Below are 19,921 nucleotides of genomic sequence, written 5' to 3'. Positions count from 1 at the left end.
TAAAAAAATGAACCCCAAAATAAACATTTGCTGAACATTTACTCACACTCCATCCAGGATGAGTTTTCTTCTTCAGAGGAACAGATTTTGAGAAATTTACCATTATGTCATTTGCTTACCAATGTATCCTCTGAAGTGAATGGGTGCCATCAGAATGAGATTCTAAACAGCTGATAAAAACATCACAATGATAATACACAAGTAATCAACACCTCTCCAGTCCATCAGTTAACATCTTGTGAAGCAAAAAGCTACGTAAGAAACAAATCCATCATTAAGACATTTTTAAATACAAACTGTTCTTTCTGGCTAAAAGTGCTCTATCCATAATATTGCCTTTGTCAGTGAAAAAGACATCTCATCTGAATCAGGAGAGAAATATGCACAGATCAAGCTAAAACTGCAAAAACAAGTTTTACAAGCAAAAACTGTCCAAAAAAAGTTCAAAACAAATATATTGCTGGATTTTGATGTGGGAGGACAACAGGGGATGGATTTTTTCACTGTAGGAAGCGTTTTTATGAATTACGGATTCATATTTTGATTCTTACAAACATGCAACTTTTGCCTCACAAGACATTCATTGTTTGACTGGAGTCATGCGATTATTGTGATGTTTTCCTCAGCTGTTTGGACTCTCATTCTGACGGCACCCATTCACTGCAGAGCATCCAGTGAGCAAGTGATGTAATGCTACATTTCTCAAATCTTATCTGATGAAGAAACAAACTCATCTACATCTGGGATGGCCTGAGGGTGAGCACATAGAATGATGACATACTAGAATGATGATAGAGAAATTATATTTTATCATACAGGCAAGTGTGCATGGTGCAAACATGAGGGAGGGGTTTGCAGTCACTTGTGGGGAGACTGAACTGTTTTTCTTTCTTGTTGTTGACTCAAACAAGGTAGACTGTCTCAGTTTGACCGTATCTGATCATCCTGAACAGGAATAGGTCACGTGTTAGACAAACCAGTAAGGCCTACGTGACAAGCTAGTTTAAAAAGGCTTTGATAATACAAATGCTGTGAATAATTTCCTTAGGCATTGTGCAAATACTGTCAGCTACAAAACATGCTTGAACGCTGTATGAACTACTCAAAAGAGAGTAGAATAAGGCATATGGCTGCACTGTATGCAGGTAATAATTAGTCTACTAATAAACAACATTCATGTTTTACACATATTTCTAAATACAAAACCATAAACTTACCTGAATTTTCAAAACAACAACTGACCTCCGTTTCTTCTTTGCACATCAAAGTGAATCCAAAGGGTTGAAACCTCAATTAAGTGTCCGAGGTCCTCTAAACACAAACCCATAAGAGCTCAAAGGCACATTTGTAATCTCAGAGCAACACTAACCCTCACCAAACCCGTGATAATGAATTCTTAATATCAAACTTGCCCATCACAATGCATCACCATTCGTCCCTCAGAGGAACAGAAAGAGAGTTGTCCTCTCATCGCACCTGCTCCGTCTGTGCGCACTCCGCGTTGAGTTAAGCGGCCTAAATGTAGATCTCATTATTCACTTGAAAACCAGATTGTGCAGCACTCCACTTTTGCAGCTTTGTAAAATTCTGTCACGCCTTGTATCCTAATTAAACAAAAATTGCTGAGCCATTTATTCAAACAGTAGCCAGTGCTGAAAAATCACCAGGACTCGTCCCAGACTTTCACTGGTTTAATAGGTAGGTCAGGAGCGAACACAAAGTGAGCGGGTAGTAAGATTAGTAATATGAGCAAAGAAGATTTGAAGCTTATGCGCCGACCTCAAACTGGCTTTTGCGCGCAACCGGTTTCTTGTGCGCTTCTCTTATATCGCTATCCAATAACGCGCAAGTGTAGAAATGTGAAGATTTTAGCTGCTTTGTAATATTTTGATGTGCAGCTTATAAATAATGCATGGCTGACATTAAACGTGTTGTTGCATTATCTACTTTAAAATACGGGTTAATGTTAAAGAGATTAAAAAAAACCGTACGTTCATAAATCAGAATGCGCGTGAACATGAGAGTGCTGCAGGCGGGGGCTTTCATTCCTACTGTGGTGAAGTATGCTCTGCCGTTTTCTTTTTTGATCCGACTCTTATGGAGGGATTATTGGGTCAGATTATAAACTAAAAGTCTAAAACTAAAAGTCTTAAACCAAAACTAAAAATCTAAATTTGAAACTTAAATCCAAGTCGAAAAATTAATTTGGTATTTAGGATAGGGGCATTTTGTATTAGGATTGGGCCTTTTCTTATTAGGGTTGGGCATTTTGGTCATTTAGCCGCTTTAGGATTTAGGATTGGGCATTTGGGGATTTAGGATTGGGAATTGGTATTTGGATTTGGCATTTAATCATTTAGCCATTTAGGATTGAGGACTGGGCATTTGGGGATTTAGGATTGGGCATTTGTATTGAGGATTGGGCATTTGAGGATTCGAGGAGTGTATGCAAATTAGGAGGCGTGGCCCAAATACTGGAGGCTGGGTTGAAATGGCTGGTGCGCAGAGGCCCCTATGGACAGGAGAGGGAGCTCCCAGTGCTAAGGAGCACACTGTAACTGAAACCAACGGAGCGACTGTGTGATAACTTCAAGGACTTTAATGACAAGCTTAATGTTTTTGGCCATTCAACATTTGTGGCCTCAAACTATGGCGGCATTTCAATGCCATTAATAACCGAGCGTACAACTGATGCTTGTGCGCACGGTAAGTCACTTCCGCGAGATGAAAACAAAATCGTGACATGTCTTCTGCGCGCAATACAATCCCTCGCGCGTGCATGATCATTCCCCACATCCTCGCGCTCGATCTTCTCACCTGCCTACACTTTTATTTTTGTCAGTCGTGGGGCGGGGCTTGCTGTGTTGTAATTGTTATCTCAATGTCATTGGTTATTCCCGTTTTCCTGAAGTCAGTATTGGAGCCTGTTAATAAAATGATTAATAATTCACTTGACTTGACACATGGCTTCATCAGTGGACAAGACATATGAGTTATCATTTCATTTGCTTGTTTTATTTATTTTTGTCTTTATTTAATGTAATTTAATGCATTGTTCATAGAGTAGATCTTTTCAAGATACTTCATTAAGAGGAAGTCTTCTGATTATTAGTGACTGCAGTCTTGTGATGATAAGAGATACACATATAAACCCTTTTTACAGGCTGTAATAATACACACACACACACACACACACACACACATATATAAAGCTAAAGGAATGACAGTAAAGTGTTTAAAAAGTGTTTTATCTTTAATCTTGTAAATAGATACATCATAATATTTGAATGTTTAGTCTGTGTTCCTATAAAACATAGGTTTTCATCATGTTGCATTTGATTTACAGTCTTGTAATACTTTCAATCCCAATGTATTTACTTATATAACATAAGTAAATACATTGGGATTGAAAGTACATTGGGCTCCCGTTTCCTCGCGTGCGATTTTGTTTTCATCTCGCGGAAGTGACTTACCGTGCGCAAAAGCATCAGTTGTACGCTCGGTTGTTAATGGCATTGAAATGGCGCCATAGTTTGAGGCCACAAATGTTACAAAGCTGTCATTAAGTTGAAGTTATCACACAGTCGCTCCGTTTGGTTTCATTACAGTGTGCTCCTTAGCACTGGGAGCTCCCTCTCCTGTCCATAAGGGGCCTCTGCGCACCAGCCATTTCAAACCCAGCCTCCAGTATTTGGGCCACGCCTCCTAATTTGCATACACTCCTCAATCCTCAATCCTCAAATGCCCAATCCTCAATCTACAAATGCCCAATCGTAAATCCCCAAATCCCCAATCCTCAATCCTAAATGGCTAAATGATTAAATGCCCAATCCTAAATACCAAATGCCCAATCCTAAATCCCCAAATGCCCAATCCTAAATCCTAAATGGCTAAATGACCAAATGCCCAACCCTAAATAGAAAATGCCCAATCCTAAATACAAAATGCCCTGTCCTAAATACCAAATGCCCAATCCTAAATACCAAATTAATTTTCGACTTGGACTTTAAGTTTCAAATTTAGATTTTTAGTTTTGGTTTAAGACTTTTAGTTTTAGACTTTTAGTTTATAATCTGACCAAATAATCCCTCCATAGACTCTTGTTGTAACTCGGTTGATTTAGTCAGATGACATACAGCGAATTATTTGATTATAATTTTAATAAAACAGTTTTAGGCTGTATAATTTGCTTAATTTATCTTCATGTTTGGTGATGAGAATAGAGCGCGCTCTGGTTGTCAAGTGTGATAAAATTAATTCTTTGGAATTCATAGCGGTAATTGTGAGCTTTATGATGCTATCAGAGGTAGATTAATGGTCCTTTCATTCTTGTCTTTGCACACTTTATAGTTCAGGCTTAAATTCAGCGTGTGCATCGTGCCGGGGAGCCAGAAATCGGCACAGGCTCTGGAGATGCTGTGACCATGATTTTAATTTTCTATCTATCTGTTTATTTTCCTAAAATAATGTTTTTGATTTTTTTCTCTCTCTTTTGAGGAAATCTCAAATCACAGCTGTTATGATTATGGAATATTTTGTTTGGACATGAGAATATTCCAAAATACTGTTCATAAATGCTGAATCGGTTTATATAGGCTATTACTGCAGATATGAGTAAACAAGTTTAGTTCGAAAAATGTACGTGCATGCGTCATTCATCAATTTCTAAATGTATGTATGTATGTATGTATTTATTTGACAATAACATTTAATATAGAATAGAACTGTCGATGAATTGATTTATATTGTATGCATTTTATGTATGTATGTATGTATGTATGTATGTATGTAGGTCTACGTGTGTAATGTTTACATTTCACTAATTACACTCAACAAACTGCAGGCTGCTTGTTATTTGAAGGAAACGACAGAATGGCCAGAATTAGATGATTTTGACAACAAATGTAGCCTAAACTTTCTTTAGTCCAAGGTTTGTAGCATGCATTTTGCACTCTTAAAGAAGAGTGAGAGCAAAAATAAGTAATATAAGCTATTTCTTTGTTGTCTTTGAATGCTGACTAGAAAGTGAATCAAAAAATTAAATCAAAATAATGCCAAGATCAAATGCGTGTGAAGCAGCGAGTCAATATGAACTTCAAAAATATGAAACAACAGGCTCAACAACAACATTTACAATAATCCCGAACACATATTTCAGTCTTTCTTTCTTAGTTAAAAATAAATAAATAAATAAATAAATTAAAATAACAATAATTCTGTTAAAAACATTTATAGGTAAGATTTGTAAAATATGAGAATTTGTGAATATGTAGGCTATGTTTTTGTGACGGGTTGAAAAACCACAGTGCATGCCTAAGACAATGCATGGGCATCTTGCTGAAGCCCCTCTGCTGTCATCTGAGCCCCGTGTGGTTAGACCAAAGTAAAGAAATGCATTCACAGCAGGATGTTAGAGATGAGGGTCTCATGAAACAGACTCAACACCTGCTCACATGTCCATTCACTGCAGTGACACAATCACATACATCCAACACTGATATATAAAACCACTCAATTGATGCAAATTATTTACACAAATAAAATGGAGCATACATAAATATGTATGCTGTGCATCGACATACATATTGTCCCCATCCCTGCGGATCCTAAATAGCCAAATAGCTGGCGTTATGATTTGTTGAAGACACGTTTTTGACCATAAATACAGGCATATACAATAGACACAGAATTAATGATATTCCTAATGGTGTGATGGATTCCATTCAGTCTCATTTTGTTTATTAGTTTATATACAGTTTTTTTTTTTTTTTTTTTTTTTTTTTTTTTTTGTAATTATCATACTATTTTGGTTTATTTCTTAAATTTGTAAGAAAATCTCAAATCCCTGGCACAAAAAGTAGTTTTCATAACACAAAACCCTTGATGCTTAAGACACCGGACATATATTTTAATGATTTATTTATTTTTTTATTCTATTTAAAGGAGTAGATTTGATGTATTTATAGAATGGCATTTTAACATGACATTGCACATGTGGGTATTTGAAGTGCATGGTGGAGAAATGTCTCAGACTCAGTAAGCGAGCGAAGGGGTGGGCGTTGAGCATTGGCCGTTCTTCTCTCACCATGCTGCTCTTTTCATCTCACACCCGTGTGGTTAGATCAAAAACATGCGACTGCATTCAGAATTACAGCAGATTGTCAGACACAGTAGAGTCAACCGGCAAGAAGAACACCTGCTCAGTCTGCCGTGACCTTTCTAAAAATCTGTAGATTTGTGCAACACAGAGGAAAAAGCCACACCAATGCAGAGCAACAGTGACTTTGTTGATGATATATGAAATATATAAACCTGAGGCATCAAACCTATCATTTAAGAGCTTTTGTCTATGTTAGCAATAACACACTAACACAATGTCCTTTAGCCTCTGAGAGTTCATCAACTCCAGGTTATGTCATGACAATCACAACATGTATGGAATAAGTAATAGTGACACATTGCCTGGCTATGTATTTCCATGGTAATGAAACTATAATGAAGCAACAGAGAAGAGCATTAAGCAGTCAGTCTGGGATGTATGGGATGCATGCAATATGGCCCTATGACCCCATTTCCTGAAAGACCATTAAACATAAATGCAATTCTATCTAATCTGGACAACATCCTTACCTGAAAGCATCATGAAACTAATTAGCACCACTGGGAGACTTTAATGCACAATGTAAACAGGTCTTTCGATCCACAGCAGGTGCAGGCCTAGCTTTTGCATTTATATAGGCAATTAAGGTCCACCCACTGGAGACTTGTAAGTTTTTACTTTCTTGTTTTGTTTCTTCTTGCAGGCCGCTTTCAGTCAAACTGCACGGGAGGCGATTCATTGATTGCCTTATTTAAGTTAAAAGTGGTACAGCAGATATTCTTCTAGACATGGCTATATGGATGCATTGTTTGATACTGTTATGTTCCTGCCTTTTTGCTTCACACAGTAAGTTTTTTGACATTTTGCCTGCATTTTCAATTAAGAACATTATAAAAACAGTATTTTTATTAGTTCCAGAGAGTTTTAACTGTTTGATCTAACATTCTGGTAATAATATTAAAAAATAAGAACCATTTCAAGCTTGTTTTTATTATTATTTTGTTTGCAGCTACTCACTCATTCTTCTTGACTCAGTCACCGGTACTCACACACGTCTCAGTCGGTGGTTCTGTAGAGTTAAGATGTATATTTGAGCATACCATTATATACTGCTATATCTCTGCTGCATGGGAAAAGTTGAATCTGCGGACTGGAAAACTCACGACAGTGAAGACTAGCAATGAGAATAATGTCCGTCAGCATGATCGTAATGCCTCTTAATTCTATATTAATTAACCAAAAAAAAAAAAATCAAGTAAATTACCATGAGCCAATTTAACCAAATGGCTGTCATTGGCAATGGGAGCAGGGTGATCGTATCAGGTAAATATGTAGTGAAATCTCATCTACATAGGATCACTATTCCTAAAACAAATAATATTTTGTCTTTATTTTCTCTGCTGTAGATCACTCTGAACCAGAACTCTCCATCTTACACTCACTACAAGAACCTGACTCAGCATCGGTATCACTGCAGTGTCTCGTGACTGGACTTGTCCCGTCTCAGGTGCGTGTGTTCTGGAGGATTGGACAGAATGAGCTTTCTGGATGGACCGAGTCCGGCTGGACAGACGACACTGATTCAGCCACAGAATTCACACGGGCTCATCTCTCTGTTCCTGCAGAGGAGTGGGATGAAGCTGATGAAATTCAGTGCTTTGCTGAATATAATGGCAAGAACATCTCCAAAACTCTGACACGAAGAGGTGCGTAAATGATGAAAGTCTCAGAGACACGACATCCACTAAATTAAATTTTACACTGTAAAAATATCAGTCCACTTAAAAAAGTTTATATAAATATATATATATATATATATAGTGTGTGTATCATATATATATATATATAAGTATATATATATATAATATATATTATATATTATATGATATATAGATATATATATATATATTAAAAATTTGAATTTGATCACTGAAGATAAAACTACATTACAAAAACCCCATGAAATTGAGTAGAAAATGTTAAAGTCTATAATGATGAAAACACTATATTAAAGCATTACACAAAGTTATTAATGAACTTATATCTATATATCCAGTTATAAATCCTATAATGCTCATTGCTATATTTCAGGACCTGAACCTGCAATCGTCTCGTGGCTTGTGTACGCCGGCTGTGTGGCAGCGCTCCTTACCATATTTATAACCATCATTATGTCTGTGGGATTATACCGAGGTAAGAACTTAATTACAAAAATTTCAAAAATAAAAAAAAAAAATATAATAATAATAAAAATATTTTCTAAAAATATTAAAAATACATACATTAATAAATCTTAAAACATCACACTTGCTTCTTTGTCAGGTTTGTTTGATTGGATGAGCAAGCTTGTCTGGCAAACAGTCCATAGCCTATAACTTTCACAATGTTGATTAACATGACAGTAAAGAGGAAAAAATGTTGGAATACAAATATGACCGCTTGAGCTTATTTATTTATTTATTTCTTTATTTTGTATTTAAATAAGTCAGCCATTTAGGAGATCATTCAGAATATTCATATGTTGGTTCAACAAATTCAGTATAAAATACATAAACTAAAAAAAAGCAAAAATAAAAAAATGCATAATTTGATAAAATTGGAATACTCTTAAGTAACATACAATTAACAACTTTTTTTGTACGAGTAACTTTAAGCAATAACTAAAGTTAAAATACAAAAATGCATAATTTGATAAAATTGTCCAGCTGATGATAATATTTTTTATAATATATTCAATCATACACTTTTCATTTTCTCTTTTACATTTCTCAGATATGTTGATGACCAAAAAATCCAAACGGTCAGTATTTCAAAATATACTTTATAAACTTCAAAACTGTACTATTAATATAATACAAAGTATCTGAACCAAATATGTATTTCATTTTAGGCTCACAAGAAAAGATGCCCACCGCAAAATTTCATATGGTAAAACAACCTTTCTAAGCTAATAAGTCTAATATGATGTACTGCATTTAATACACCTAATATTTGCAGTAATAGAAATATTACATAAAGAAACATAGGGAAGAAAATAGCAAACAAATGAATGTGTTTATTTGTTTGTTCTTCATCAGGTAAACAGAACACACTGAGAGAAGAGAGTTCACCTGTTATGGTAAGAGACAGAAATGAAGATGACGAACATCGAAGTGGATCACTAAACCATGTTTCTGCATGTGTCTTATGAAAAACTGTTTCTGCTGTTTCAGAACAACTATTACTTAAATAATAAACAAACTTCAAATATCTATCATACAATATTTACAAACAAAAATTTATAAATACATAGAAAAATCAACAAAAATTCAAAAAAAAACTATAAATTAAACCAAATATAAATAAAAACCTAAGTACAAAAACTAAAAAACCTAAAAATATAAAATACACTTATCTGCGAATATACAGTGTGGGGTATGTTACTTTTATTGGTGATATTGGTAAAGATTTTAGCATTTATTCAGTACCTAAACTAAACTACCTACAAATGTTGTCGATACCAAATACATGGTAATAAAAAAAGGGGTATATATTTAAAAAATTGTGAATTGCATTATTTCCTAAATTTTCTGAAGTTATATGATAGTCTTGTGTGAGGAACAAACTGAGACTGAAAATCTTTTGGCTGTTCTCCTGTATGTTTTAAAAGAAATGCAGGCACTCCCGATCAAATGTGTAGAATAGAAAATTAAAGATATTTAGTAATGATGGCTTAAATTTTGGTCTGGTCCTCACAGTTTTTGTCTTCAAATGATTTGGACATTTTGTATCACTTACTTTAATTGTGTTTTTTGTCCTCTTTGGAGCTTGACAGAGGTGGTCATGAATGCTGTGAAATAATAATAATAAAAAAAAACGTATGGAGATTTTTTAAAAGTGTTCCTTTTTATTACATGGCTCTCTGGATCTCTTGATTTTGATTGGTCAATTGTAGCAATATTTATTCATTATTCGTTATTCATTACGTTTCTTTATTGGCAAATAATAGAAATAATGGAGCAAACCGTTCCTTCAAACAAACACACAACAGATAAACTCATCTTAAGAGTGTGACAAAGTTGCAAATATTTGTTGGGGGAAAAATGCTTTGCAAACTTTTAATTAAACAAACCTGTTGGTAATTTTATATACAGGTACTTCAGCTTGCATTTTATGATGTTAATATTTTGTCCAGTGTTTCTCTGGGGATCTCATCGGTCATGGACAGGATGTTGGTCCATCAAGAGAATAAAGATAATGCAAAAGCAGAATTTGTAATTATATGAATTACATGAAACAGCAAAGTTGTGCAACTTGTAATTACACTTGAGAGGATCATTGTGGCATGGACTTGAGTTTTTCTTTCTCTGTTTTTCAGCGGGGAGGAGGAAATGTTGGAGTATGCTAAAATATTTATAAATAAAAGTCCTGAAATTAAATATATTGTTTACTCACATATCTTAAAACAACAAGATTGCCTGTTCTTGTTTTTTATAATGTCCATGGTCTTGAATATTTCGTAGTTAGGAACTGTTTCATTTACTTGTTTGTTTGTTTATTTATTTATTAAGTTTGCTTTTATAATTATCTTTTTTTTTTCTAATAAAAATTTGTCCTCTTGAAAATTAGTTTAATATTGCTCCTCTAGGCCATCACACTTTCCAGACAGATAAACATGTGATTTTCTGTTAACTGAAGAATCCTCTCATAGTTTCTAGACTACAGTACATGAAGCAGCACAATCATTTTCAACACTGATCGTAACGGTAAATGTGTCCTGAGCAGCGGGTCAGCATATTAGAATGATGTCTGAAATAATTTTAATATGAAAATTCAGCTATCATACAAATAAATTTCAATTTAAATTATAATAATATTTAGTATTATTGTTTTTACATCACATAAATTCACTAAATGGTAGTATATTTAACTATCATGAGATCTCTTTCCTACATTACTGAAATGTGCAGCACAGAATAGCAAAGCTACAGTTCAACTTTTCTTTGCAAAAGTGGCCCATCAAATGAAAATTAATCTTAATGTTACTTTTAATTATAAATAATAATGCAGGCAACGTATGTTTGAGATTGATTTCATATTGTAAGTATATGTTTTTTTTTTTTTTTGTGAAGGGTTAAAAACTCAGTGCATGTAACAGGAAAATGTATGGCCTCTTGCTGTAGTCTTCACACTCTCATTTGACAGCTTGTGGTTAGACAGAAGCTGCATAACAGGATGTTAGAAGAGACATGGGTCTCATGAGACTGAGATGCAAACCTGCTTTCACTGTCCATTTTTGCAGCAACTCCACTGGCATTACTTGAGCCTTCATGTGAAACTGTCTGAATTATGCCTTTTTTGTAATAATGTTCTCCAGCTCTCTGTCCCTAGTATGTAAATAACCACACTGAGAGTTATGAAATACTCAGATGATAAATGAAATTAGTCTGCACATCTGTATTAACAAAGCATTCAAAATAAAACATTATAGGCTAATGAAAAATAGGTTAATGTTGACATTGACATATAACGTTGAATTGGAGCAAAACTGTATTATGCAGATTTACAGACCTTAGGGTTAGGATTAATTAAGAAAGTAATATATTTCTTTATATTTCTAATTGTATGTTGTGTATTAAAGGTGGATGTTTTTTTTATGACTTTTATGAATTAATATTTGACCCCCTCAAAAAATAAATAAATAAATAAATAAGATAATTCTGTCATCATTTACTTATGATGAATTTTATGTTCAACAATATTAAACAACATTGTACGGAAAAAATACATTCCACAGTAGAGCACAAGTCATTTTTCAATTGCATGTTCGTGTGACCTGTTTTAACATGCAGTTACATAATTCATATATTTACCAGCTTGACACTGGACACAGATGCATCTGTCTGAAGTGCAGGGTGGAGGAACTGTACTGTCAGTTTGTGAGTGAAGGTGTGGGCGTTGGCCGTTCTTACACCATGCTGTCCTTTTCATCTCACACCCGTGTGGTTAGATCAGAACAAGTGACTGCATCCAGACTGTAAAAAGATTTTCAGAAAGCAAAGAGTTTACCGGCAAGAAGAACAGCTTCTCAGCTTACAGCAGAAAACACAAACAAATCCATTAAAAGAATATATAAAAAAATAAAATAAGACACAATGTGTATTAATTTGAATAAGTTTTGTTCAGTATTGAATTTTTGTTTATTTGTATTTTGAAATTTGCACTTCATTGCATGTAAATGTCTGTAAAATGAATGTTTTTTAAAATTAACATTTTTTTTTTTTTTTTACAGTGTAGATTACTGAAATATGCTATTTGTGCTAAATTGCCATCATTTCCCAGCTCTTGTCTCTGTATCAGGGTTGTGTGCCATTCAGAATTGAATTTAGGATGCCTTTGATATTCCAGTTCAATTCCTGAATTTGCAGAATTGCAATAGGTTTATAGCAAAAACATACAGAATACATCAGCACAATATGACCAAAACACCAAACAAAACAATATTAGAGATCAAACCAAAACAAAACCACCTTCTACAGTATATGAAACATGAAACAGTTTGTAAGTGCTACTTTGCAACCTGTTTGCTAAAATGAATATCACCATCAAAGTTACTTTAACTTCGTACAGAGTCTCAGATTTGCAAATAGATGTTTCCCCCACTGTTGCTACAGGAAGGGCCACCCTCTGGTGAGTTTTTTTCCTTGAGGTTTCAATCACACTCTTGTGTACTGACACCTTGTTGCATTAAGATTGTGACAGGTAATGGTGATGTTAAAAGGTGCATTAGAGCCCTGAAACTGTTACTATGGGTGCCTGGATGTGCTGTTGGATTTTATGCATTTCTTCTGTACTAAGTAAGCTTATGCCAGTTATCAATATTATTAACAATATTTCATCATGCAAAATATTTACTGTATGCCTTTTTTATTCTCTCATTTGCAGCTACTCAGTCATTCTCCTTGACTCAGTCACCGGTACTCACACACGTCTCTGTCGGCAGTTCTGTAGAGTTAAGATGTATATTTGAGCAGCCCATTACGTACTGCTATATCTCTGCTGCATGGAAAAAATTGAATCTGCGGACTGGAAAATTCATGACAGTGAAGACTAGCTTTGAGAATAATGTCCTTCAGCATGATCGTAAAACCTGCGTTTTGACTCTTAATTACTTAACCAAGAAAGATTCAGGCATGTACTATTGTATGAGCCAATTTAACCAAATGGTTGTCCTCGGCAATGGGAGCAGGGTGATCGTAACAGGTAAATATGAAGTGAAATCTCATCCACATCTTTTCCAGGGTCACAATTCCTAAAACAAATAATATTTTGTCTTTATTTTCTCTGTTAAAGATCACTCTGAACCAGAACTATCCATCTTACACTCAGCACATGAACCTGACTTACCATCGGTATCACTGCAGTGTCTCGTGACTGGACTTGTCCCGTCTCAGGTGCGTGTGTTCTGGAGGATTGGACAGAATGAGCTTTCTGGATGGACCGAGTCCGGCTGGACAGACGACACTGATTCAGCCACAGAATTCACACGGGCTCATCTCTCTGTTCCTGCAGTGGAGTGGGATGAAGCTGATAAAATTCAGTGCTTTGCTGAATATAATGGCAAGAACATCTCCAAAACTCTGACACGAAGCGGTGCGTAAATGATGAAAATTGCAGAGAAACATCAGGAAAAAATTTACACATTATTGTCCTCTATTATTCTCCTTATATCCAGAATTCTGAAAACAGACCAATTGTCAAACTAACTACAAACTCTTGATTCAAAAGGCCAATTACAGAAATGTTTTTTTTTTCTTTTTCTTTTGTCAGCCCTTGGTTTTGTGTGTATATTACAAACACTTGTCAAAACCTTGACTGAATAGTTGAAATTGATCTGAATATTCAGAATAATGTTATTCATTCTGTTCTACAAATTATACTTACATTTAAATTTACTATCTGTTGTTGTGTAAACAAGTGAACAAATTAAAGCATTCTCATATTCAGACAAGTTACATTAGGACAATATAAAGATACCTAAAGATTGAATCCTTGTGCTCACATGCTAATTCATTAGTGCATTAATTATTAATTGGACTCTGATCATAGTTAATCTTTCAGAGTTGAATCAAAGAAGTCTGTGGATTCTGTACTGTGTCTGGGGCACGGTATTGCTGACTATGGCTGTGGTCTTCTCTGTTTGTTTATGCCAAGGTAAAGATTTAAATCAATGGAAACCTGGTTAATTGCTATAAAAACCACTTAAGAATACAAACTAAACTAACTTATAAACTAACTAGCAAACTAATATATGCAAATACTGCTTAAAACATAGCATTATAATATGATTATAATATACATATATAAAAAAATAAATAAAAACTATATAAAAAATGTGAAGAAAATATATAAAAAATACAAAGGTCATTTACAAAATATTTACACATAAATATGGTATAAATACGAAAAGAGACAATCATAGTGGTGTGTGGAGATTCTAAGAAATCCATATGGTGATAGAGATTCTGAGAAGAAGTCCACATATTTAAATTAAACCCAAGTGTTGTTGAGAGATTCTGAGAAGTCACGTACTCAGAATGTGTTCTATTCATAATGAAGTTTCATTTCAAAAGTTAAAAAATGTATATTTCATGGTAATGATCTGTCTCATATATATTAATAGGTTTCATCTTTATATTCAAAATGTTTTTGGTAAACTTTATGGTATATTTCATATGTAATTTCACAGTATTTCTAACTGCGTAGTCAGTTGAACTGCATGTATTGTTCTTTTGTATCAATATTTCTTAGTATTATCAGTATGATACTTTGAATCTAAAAGAGGAATAAGTCCAAAATCGAGACATTGACTAGACTATTTTTAAAGGGTCAGGCGTTATTAGTGATAGCCAGATGACGACTTATGTCTGGAACAACAGTATATAAGATAGACTCTGCAAAATAGAATAGGGTTTTGACTTTCTGAGACTCTGGTCTCTCTATCTTTTCAGTTCACTTCCTCTTCTTTGGCTTCACTCGACAACTCTTAGACTCAGACTTAGAACTCTTACAGGTTTTTATTCCAAATTCAGATACCTTGAAATTCAGATACTTTGATACTCTGATACTTTGATATTTTAATATTTTAATACTTAATATTTTGGTACATTTGATTCGAACAGAATAGTTTATTAGAATTGTTTATGTTTTAATTACAATTGTATTAATGTTTTGGATTAATACTGGTTGGGTTCAATCCATCATAAATGGATTGTTATTAAAAATGTACTAACATTGGATTTACATTTTCTATATTTGAAGGTTGTTATTATTATCAAGAACTTTATTTCCAAGTTATGATGATTTGTGGTTTCTGTTCTCTATATTCTTTTTAATAAATTTACCTATTATTACACCTTGACCGTCTGAATTGGATTAAATTTTGCATCAGTTTATGGAGGCACCGCTGGGATACTGATCGATCCTTGAAGTATATTTGATGCATCGCAAGGAAAGATAAAGAGAGGTGAGTTGCTCATCTTTCTCTTTATGGGCTTCTGTTGTTCAAAACCTGCCGAGTCTAAGAGCTATATCTGCGGACCCATTTCGTTCATTTTTTCTTGACTGCAGCAAGAGAACGAATTTGGGGCGGTACGGTGGTTTAACCTTGTGTGAGGAATGAGCGCGCTCTGTGTTTGAGAACGGCGATTTGCGGCATTAAATGTGTTGTTCACTGAAGGGGTTTACCGACAGTGTGGATAATTCTGCGTAGCAAGTATACTTTGCGGGGTTTACCGGAGGTGTATTGCGGGCGCTTTCAGGGTTTACTGAAGCGCAACAGTTTTTTGAGACACGCGCTGTCAGGGATTACTGCAGCGTGCTGGTCAGATCTGTAAGTCGATTCTCTGTTTTGATATATGACAATTGATTGACTGTGGCAGAATACCACATTGTAATTCCACCTTGCTCTAAATTTCTAAATCATATATTTTGACGATTGTTTTGAATGTGGGCAGAATACAACATTGTACTGGCTTTCAATTTCTGTATAATGTTATAACTGGCATCAAATTAAACAAATTAAGAAAGAGAACACCACCAAATTTAAAGAGATTTAAATGGCTTTAAATGAGTGTATCTGAATTGAATAAAACTTTTTCTTTGTTGGGGGTGTCACCACATAATGGCTCATGTGTATGTAAAGGAGCTCTTAACGAAGCTCTCACTGCTCAAGTAGCGATGTTAGGCATCGGGAAAAAAAAGATGAGAAAAGGCTAAAGTTAATTTAAAAAATATGGGGTCTAGGCATGTGAATTGGGGGTGATGAAGGAAAAATGATCCTAAAAACAAAATAAATATGCACGAGTTTTGTGTTGTTTGAGGATTGTGCAAGCAAAAGGTATTTTAACATATCGCAATTGAAGAATAGTTTATGTGGATAAACTGGCACAAGCCGCTAGAGATGCTACACAAGATATGTGGGATTTATTAGACATTGTAACTAAGGAGCCAAGAGCAGATACAGGGAGAGTCCCTAAAATGATATTTATAGCTGGCAGGAATATGCTTCAAAACTGAAAGCAGCGATTGCCAAGGCAGGGAGACATGTGACGAATGTTTCTGAGAATGGTGGTATACAGGTTGTAGCTATTTCTCCCGGGGACCTGGAGGAAGCTGAGAATGAGTGGGGCGAGTATGTGAAACTGCGTCCAAAATTACCCCGCTATAGTGAAATAGATCAGGAATCGACAGCGGCTGGTCAAGTGGGGGTTTATCGATCTATGGGTGTGCGAGATTTGACTAGTATTGTAAATACACTGCCACTCATGAAATCTAACAGTACCAATTCTGAATTTTGGGATAGTTTGTGGGTAATGGCAAGAGCCAACCGCCTAGCAGTAAAAGATAAAAGATCCGTATTCAATTTGTGAGCAGGTCTGCCCATCTACATACACGGGACAGATCGTTTAATCTCACCCCTCCTTTACAGCCACCAGCAAATGCAGATGATTACGCAACTCAGTACAGAGTGCTGCGTACTGAAGTACAGCGTGCAGTTGGAAATGGAATTCAGACTTTCACTAACGTGACAATGATAAGGCAGGGTCCAAATGAACCATTTGTGGATTACACTGAGAGATTCACACAGGCGCTGAAAGAATTTGTGGCCGCACGATGGGGGCCTGACTTAGATTCTCCAATCTTGCTCCACACTGCGCAGTTAAATATGAATGCTAAATTTATACAGTTGTTTCATTCTTCTCTGCCAACAATAATTGACTGGTCTTCTTTTGTTGCATGGGGGACACGGGCTCAAGAAATCATGGATCAACAGAAAAGAAGAGACTGGTTGCTGCAGTTGGTCAGCCCTCTGCTCCAGCATTTCGTTGTTATCATTGCCAGCGTGATGGTCACTACGCAAACAGGTGCCCTGATCGAAATTTAGAGTGAAATTTCAGAAAGCCTAGTTCCTCTTTTCAACAACAGCAGACACCAAAACCACTTCCTCGAGATTGTGATTAAAAATAACCCTGGTGCAGAGAAGCAGGGTGCTGACCTGGAAGCAGGTTGAAAAACTGACAAGAGCTTTTGAGAATACAAACTGACAGATAGTGGCCTCCATGTTATATGAACACAAAGACCCTCGTCCATTTTTACATTCTAACTTAGGAAGCCAGGATAGCTACATTCTTGTGGGCCCCTGGGTCTGCGTCTCAGTAACTGTTATTAATTTGCCTTTAGCAAACAAATGCAACTTCAAGGTATATCTGGTCGCAGTCTTTTCACACAGTCTCTATTGATTCCTCCAATAATATATCCATTTGAACAGCCTTTTTGGGTGCAATTCTGGGTTGGAGAAAGCCAGTTGTGGCACAGTATGGGAATGGATATACTGAGTAAATTGGAAGCAGATGTTTTGCTGACTAGGGGTCAATTAATTAGTCAGCATTTACCAATTCCCATACCAGTGTTTAATAAAACTGGAATTCCTAAATTAATACTTGGAGCTATCACAGCTAATGAAAAGGAGTCTACTGACTCCTCAATGATACAATATTTTTCTGAGAAATTTCCAAATTTGTGGTCAACTTAACTTAAACATGATGTTGGTCTTTGCAGGATTAAACCTTTGAATGTTTCAGATCCTATACATCCTCCAGTATTCCAGTATCCTCTTCGGAGAGAAACAGAGTGAGTTGCACAGGAAATTGTGAACCAGCTTCAGGAATCAGGGATTTTGGTAAGGTGTACTTCCTCAATGAACTTACCTATGCAGCTTGTGAAAAAAAAAGAAAAAAAAAAAAAACCAGATGGGTAGTATAGGTTAACTATAGACTACACCGCATTAAATGCTGTGACTCCTAAAATAACTCCTATTGTTGCTAATCCGTCAACCATTCTTAATGACATTTCTCCAAACCATCGCTATTTTAGTGCAGTAGACATAACCAATGGTTTTTGGTCTTGTCCTATCAGAGAAGAAGTACAATACAGATTTGCCTTTCAATATTGTGACGACATTCTTCTCACATCTCAAGACAAAGCACAACACTTGAGTGTACTCACTCGGTTGTTGAAAATACTCCAAGAGGCGGGTTTCCTCTTAAACAAACAAAAGGTGCAATTGTTTCAATCGGAAGTTACATTTTTAAGGACAAAGTATAGGTTGTGAGGGAAAAAGACCTCTTCCAGACCGGGTCATAGCCATCATTCAATTGAATAAGCCAACCACAGTTACTGGTTTAAGATCATTAATGGGGCTATTTAATTTTAATCAGATGTATATCCCAGATTTTTCTGATTTGGCTAAACCTCTAACAGAGGCTTTTAAAGGCGGCCTTCCGGGTGCTTCGCCTTTGGAGTGAACAGCAGACATGGCTGAGTCCTTTACTCTCCTCTCCCGCGTTACATCACCCCGACATGACAAAGGCATTCCATGTATGGACACATGCTGGCCCAAGTGCTTATAACTGGGTTATAACTGGATTTTATTTTGTTACCTTCTGATCGTGGGTACAAATATGTACTAGTTTTTGTTTGTAAATTTTCCAGATGCTCTGAAAGGGTATATTGGATTTTCAGTCCCTCTCATTGCACCATGGTTCGGGAATGATAGATTTTCATGAAATAGGGGTATCTTTACTGGGATTTAGGTTATTAGCAATGTCTGTATTTGGTATCTGTGAGGTGACTGAGGGTCTGGCCTATGTCAGGAATGCAATAACAGTGATTATTCATTTAGCCCGGCTTCCAGAGTATAATACATATATACGTTTATTGCAAAGAGTTATTTTATGATATAACAAATTAAACAAAATTCATCATAGTTGTATAAGACATATAAAAAGAAAATACAACTAAGTCAAATTTCTTTCTAAAAAGGTATTTGGGTTTTTAACAGTACATTCCCCTACAGCTCCATTATTGCTCGTAGGTCCCTCGGGTTCATTGAAGGACACTTTACAGGAGTATCTGAAAGTACTCACGTGCGCAATGGGAATGCCCATTTCAGTGCCCTCAGTCCTCAAAATGCTGGAGATCTTAAAACACTATATTTAATGTAAAGGTTAAAAATCACGTACAAGTGGGGGACGAAGTGATGACACAGAAAATAGGGAACTCAGGACCAATGTCCTCCAAGTATGAGGGTCCTTATTCTGTGTTGTTGACCATCCAACATCTCTTCTTGTTGAAATCGAGCCAGGGCTGACTCGATGGATGCAACTTGCACAAGTGAAGCCTCTGTCGCCGCTTGCTGATACTAACTCTCTTTCTAATGTGATTTAGTCCAACAGGTGCAGTATTTTATATCCAAGGATTGGCTGCTAAGGAAGAACAATG

At 35.6% G+C, this 19,921-nt stretch overlaps 2 protein-coding genes and 1 long non-coding RNA gene across 4 annotated transcripts; all 3 read left to right on the top strand.

The window, feature by feature from the left end:
* Positions 1-6,775: 6,775 nt before the first annotated feature.
* Positions 6,776-10,509, top strand: LOC122140783. Of its 2 annotated transcripts, XM_042745720.1 has the most exons (7): positions 6,776-6,946; positions 7,507-7,806; positions 8,192-8,293; positions 8,873-8,900; positions 8,991-9,028; positions 9,178-9,218; positions 10,275-10,509. In XM_042745720.1, the coding sequence occupies exons 1-7, from the start codon at positions 6,889-6,891 to the stop codon at positions 10,329-10,331; spliced, it is 624 nt and encodes a 207-aa protein (XP_042601654.1). In that variant the 5' UTR covers positions 6,776-6,888; the 3' UTR covers positions 10,332-10,509. The 2 variants fall into 2 exon arrangements, with proteins under 2 accessions (XP_042601654.1, XP_042601652.1); XM_042745718.1 differs by lacking the exon at positions 10,275-10,509 and having other exon boundaries at positions 6,777-6,946; positions 9,178-9,364.
* A 2,239-nt stretch (positions 10,510-12,748) lies between these two features.
* LOC109054973 (immunoglobulin kappa light chain-like) lies at positions 12,749-14,128 on the top strand. The gene is made up of 3 exons (XM_042744850.1): positions 12,749-12,936; positions 13,025-13,342; positions 13,433-14,128. The coding sequence occupies exons 1-3, from the start codon at positions 12,888-12,890 to the stop codon at positions 13,738-13,740; spliced, it is 675 nt and encodes a 224-aa protein (XP_042600784.1). The 5' UTR covers positions 12,749-12,887; the 3' UTR covers positions 13,741-14,128.
* A 1,299-nt stretch (positions 14,129-15,427) lies between these two features.
* On the top strand, positions 15,428-19,203 carry LOC122140614. The gene is made up of 2 exons (XR_006157200.1): positions 15,428-15,605; positions 18,200-19,203. It is a non-coding gene; the product is annotated as an uncharacterized LOC122140614 (long non-coding RNA).
* The last annotated feature ends 718 nt before the right edge of the window (positions 19,204-19,921 follow it).

Source organism: Cyprinus carpio, chromosome B19 (assembly GCF_018340385.1).
Source record: "Cyprinus carpio isolate SPL01 chromosome B19, ASM1834038v1, whole genome shotgun sequence".
In the NCBI taxonomy this organism is placed as follows: Eukaryota; Metazoa; Chordata; class Actinopteri; order Cypriniformes; family Cyprinidae; genus Cyprinus; species Cyprinus carpio.
The sequence above is the reverse complement of the archived record's forward strand: the minus strand, read 5'-3'. Positions and strand labels throughout refer to the sequence as shown.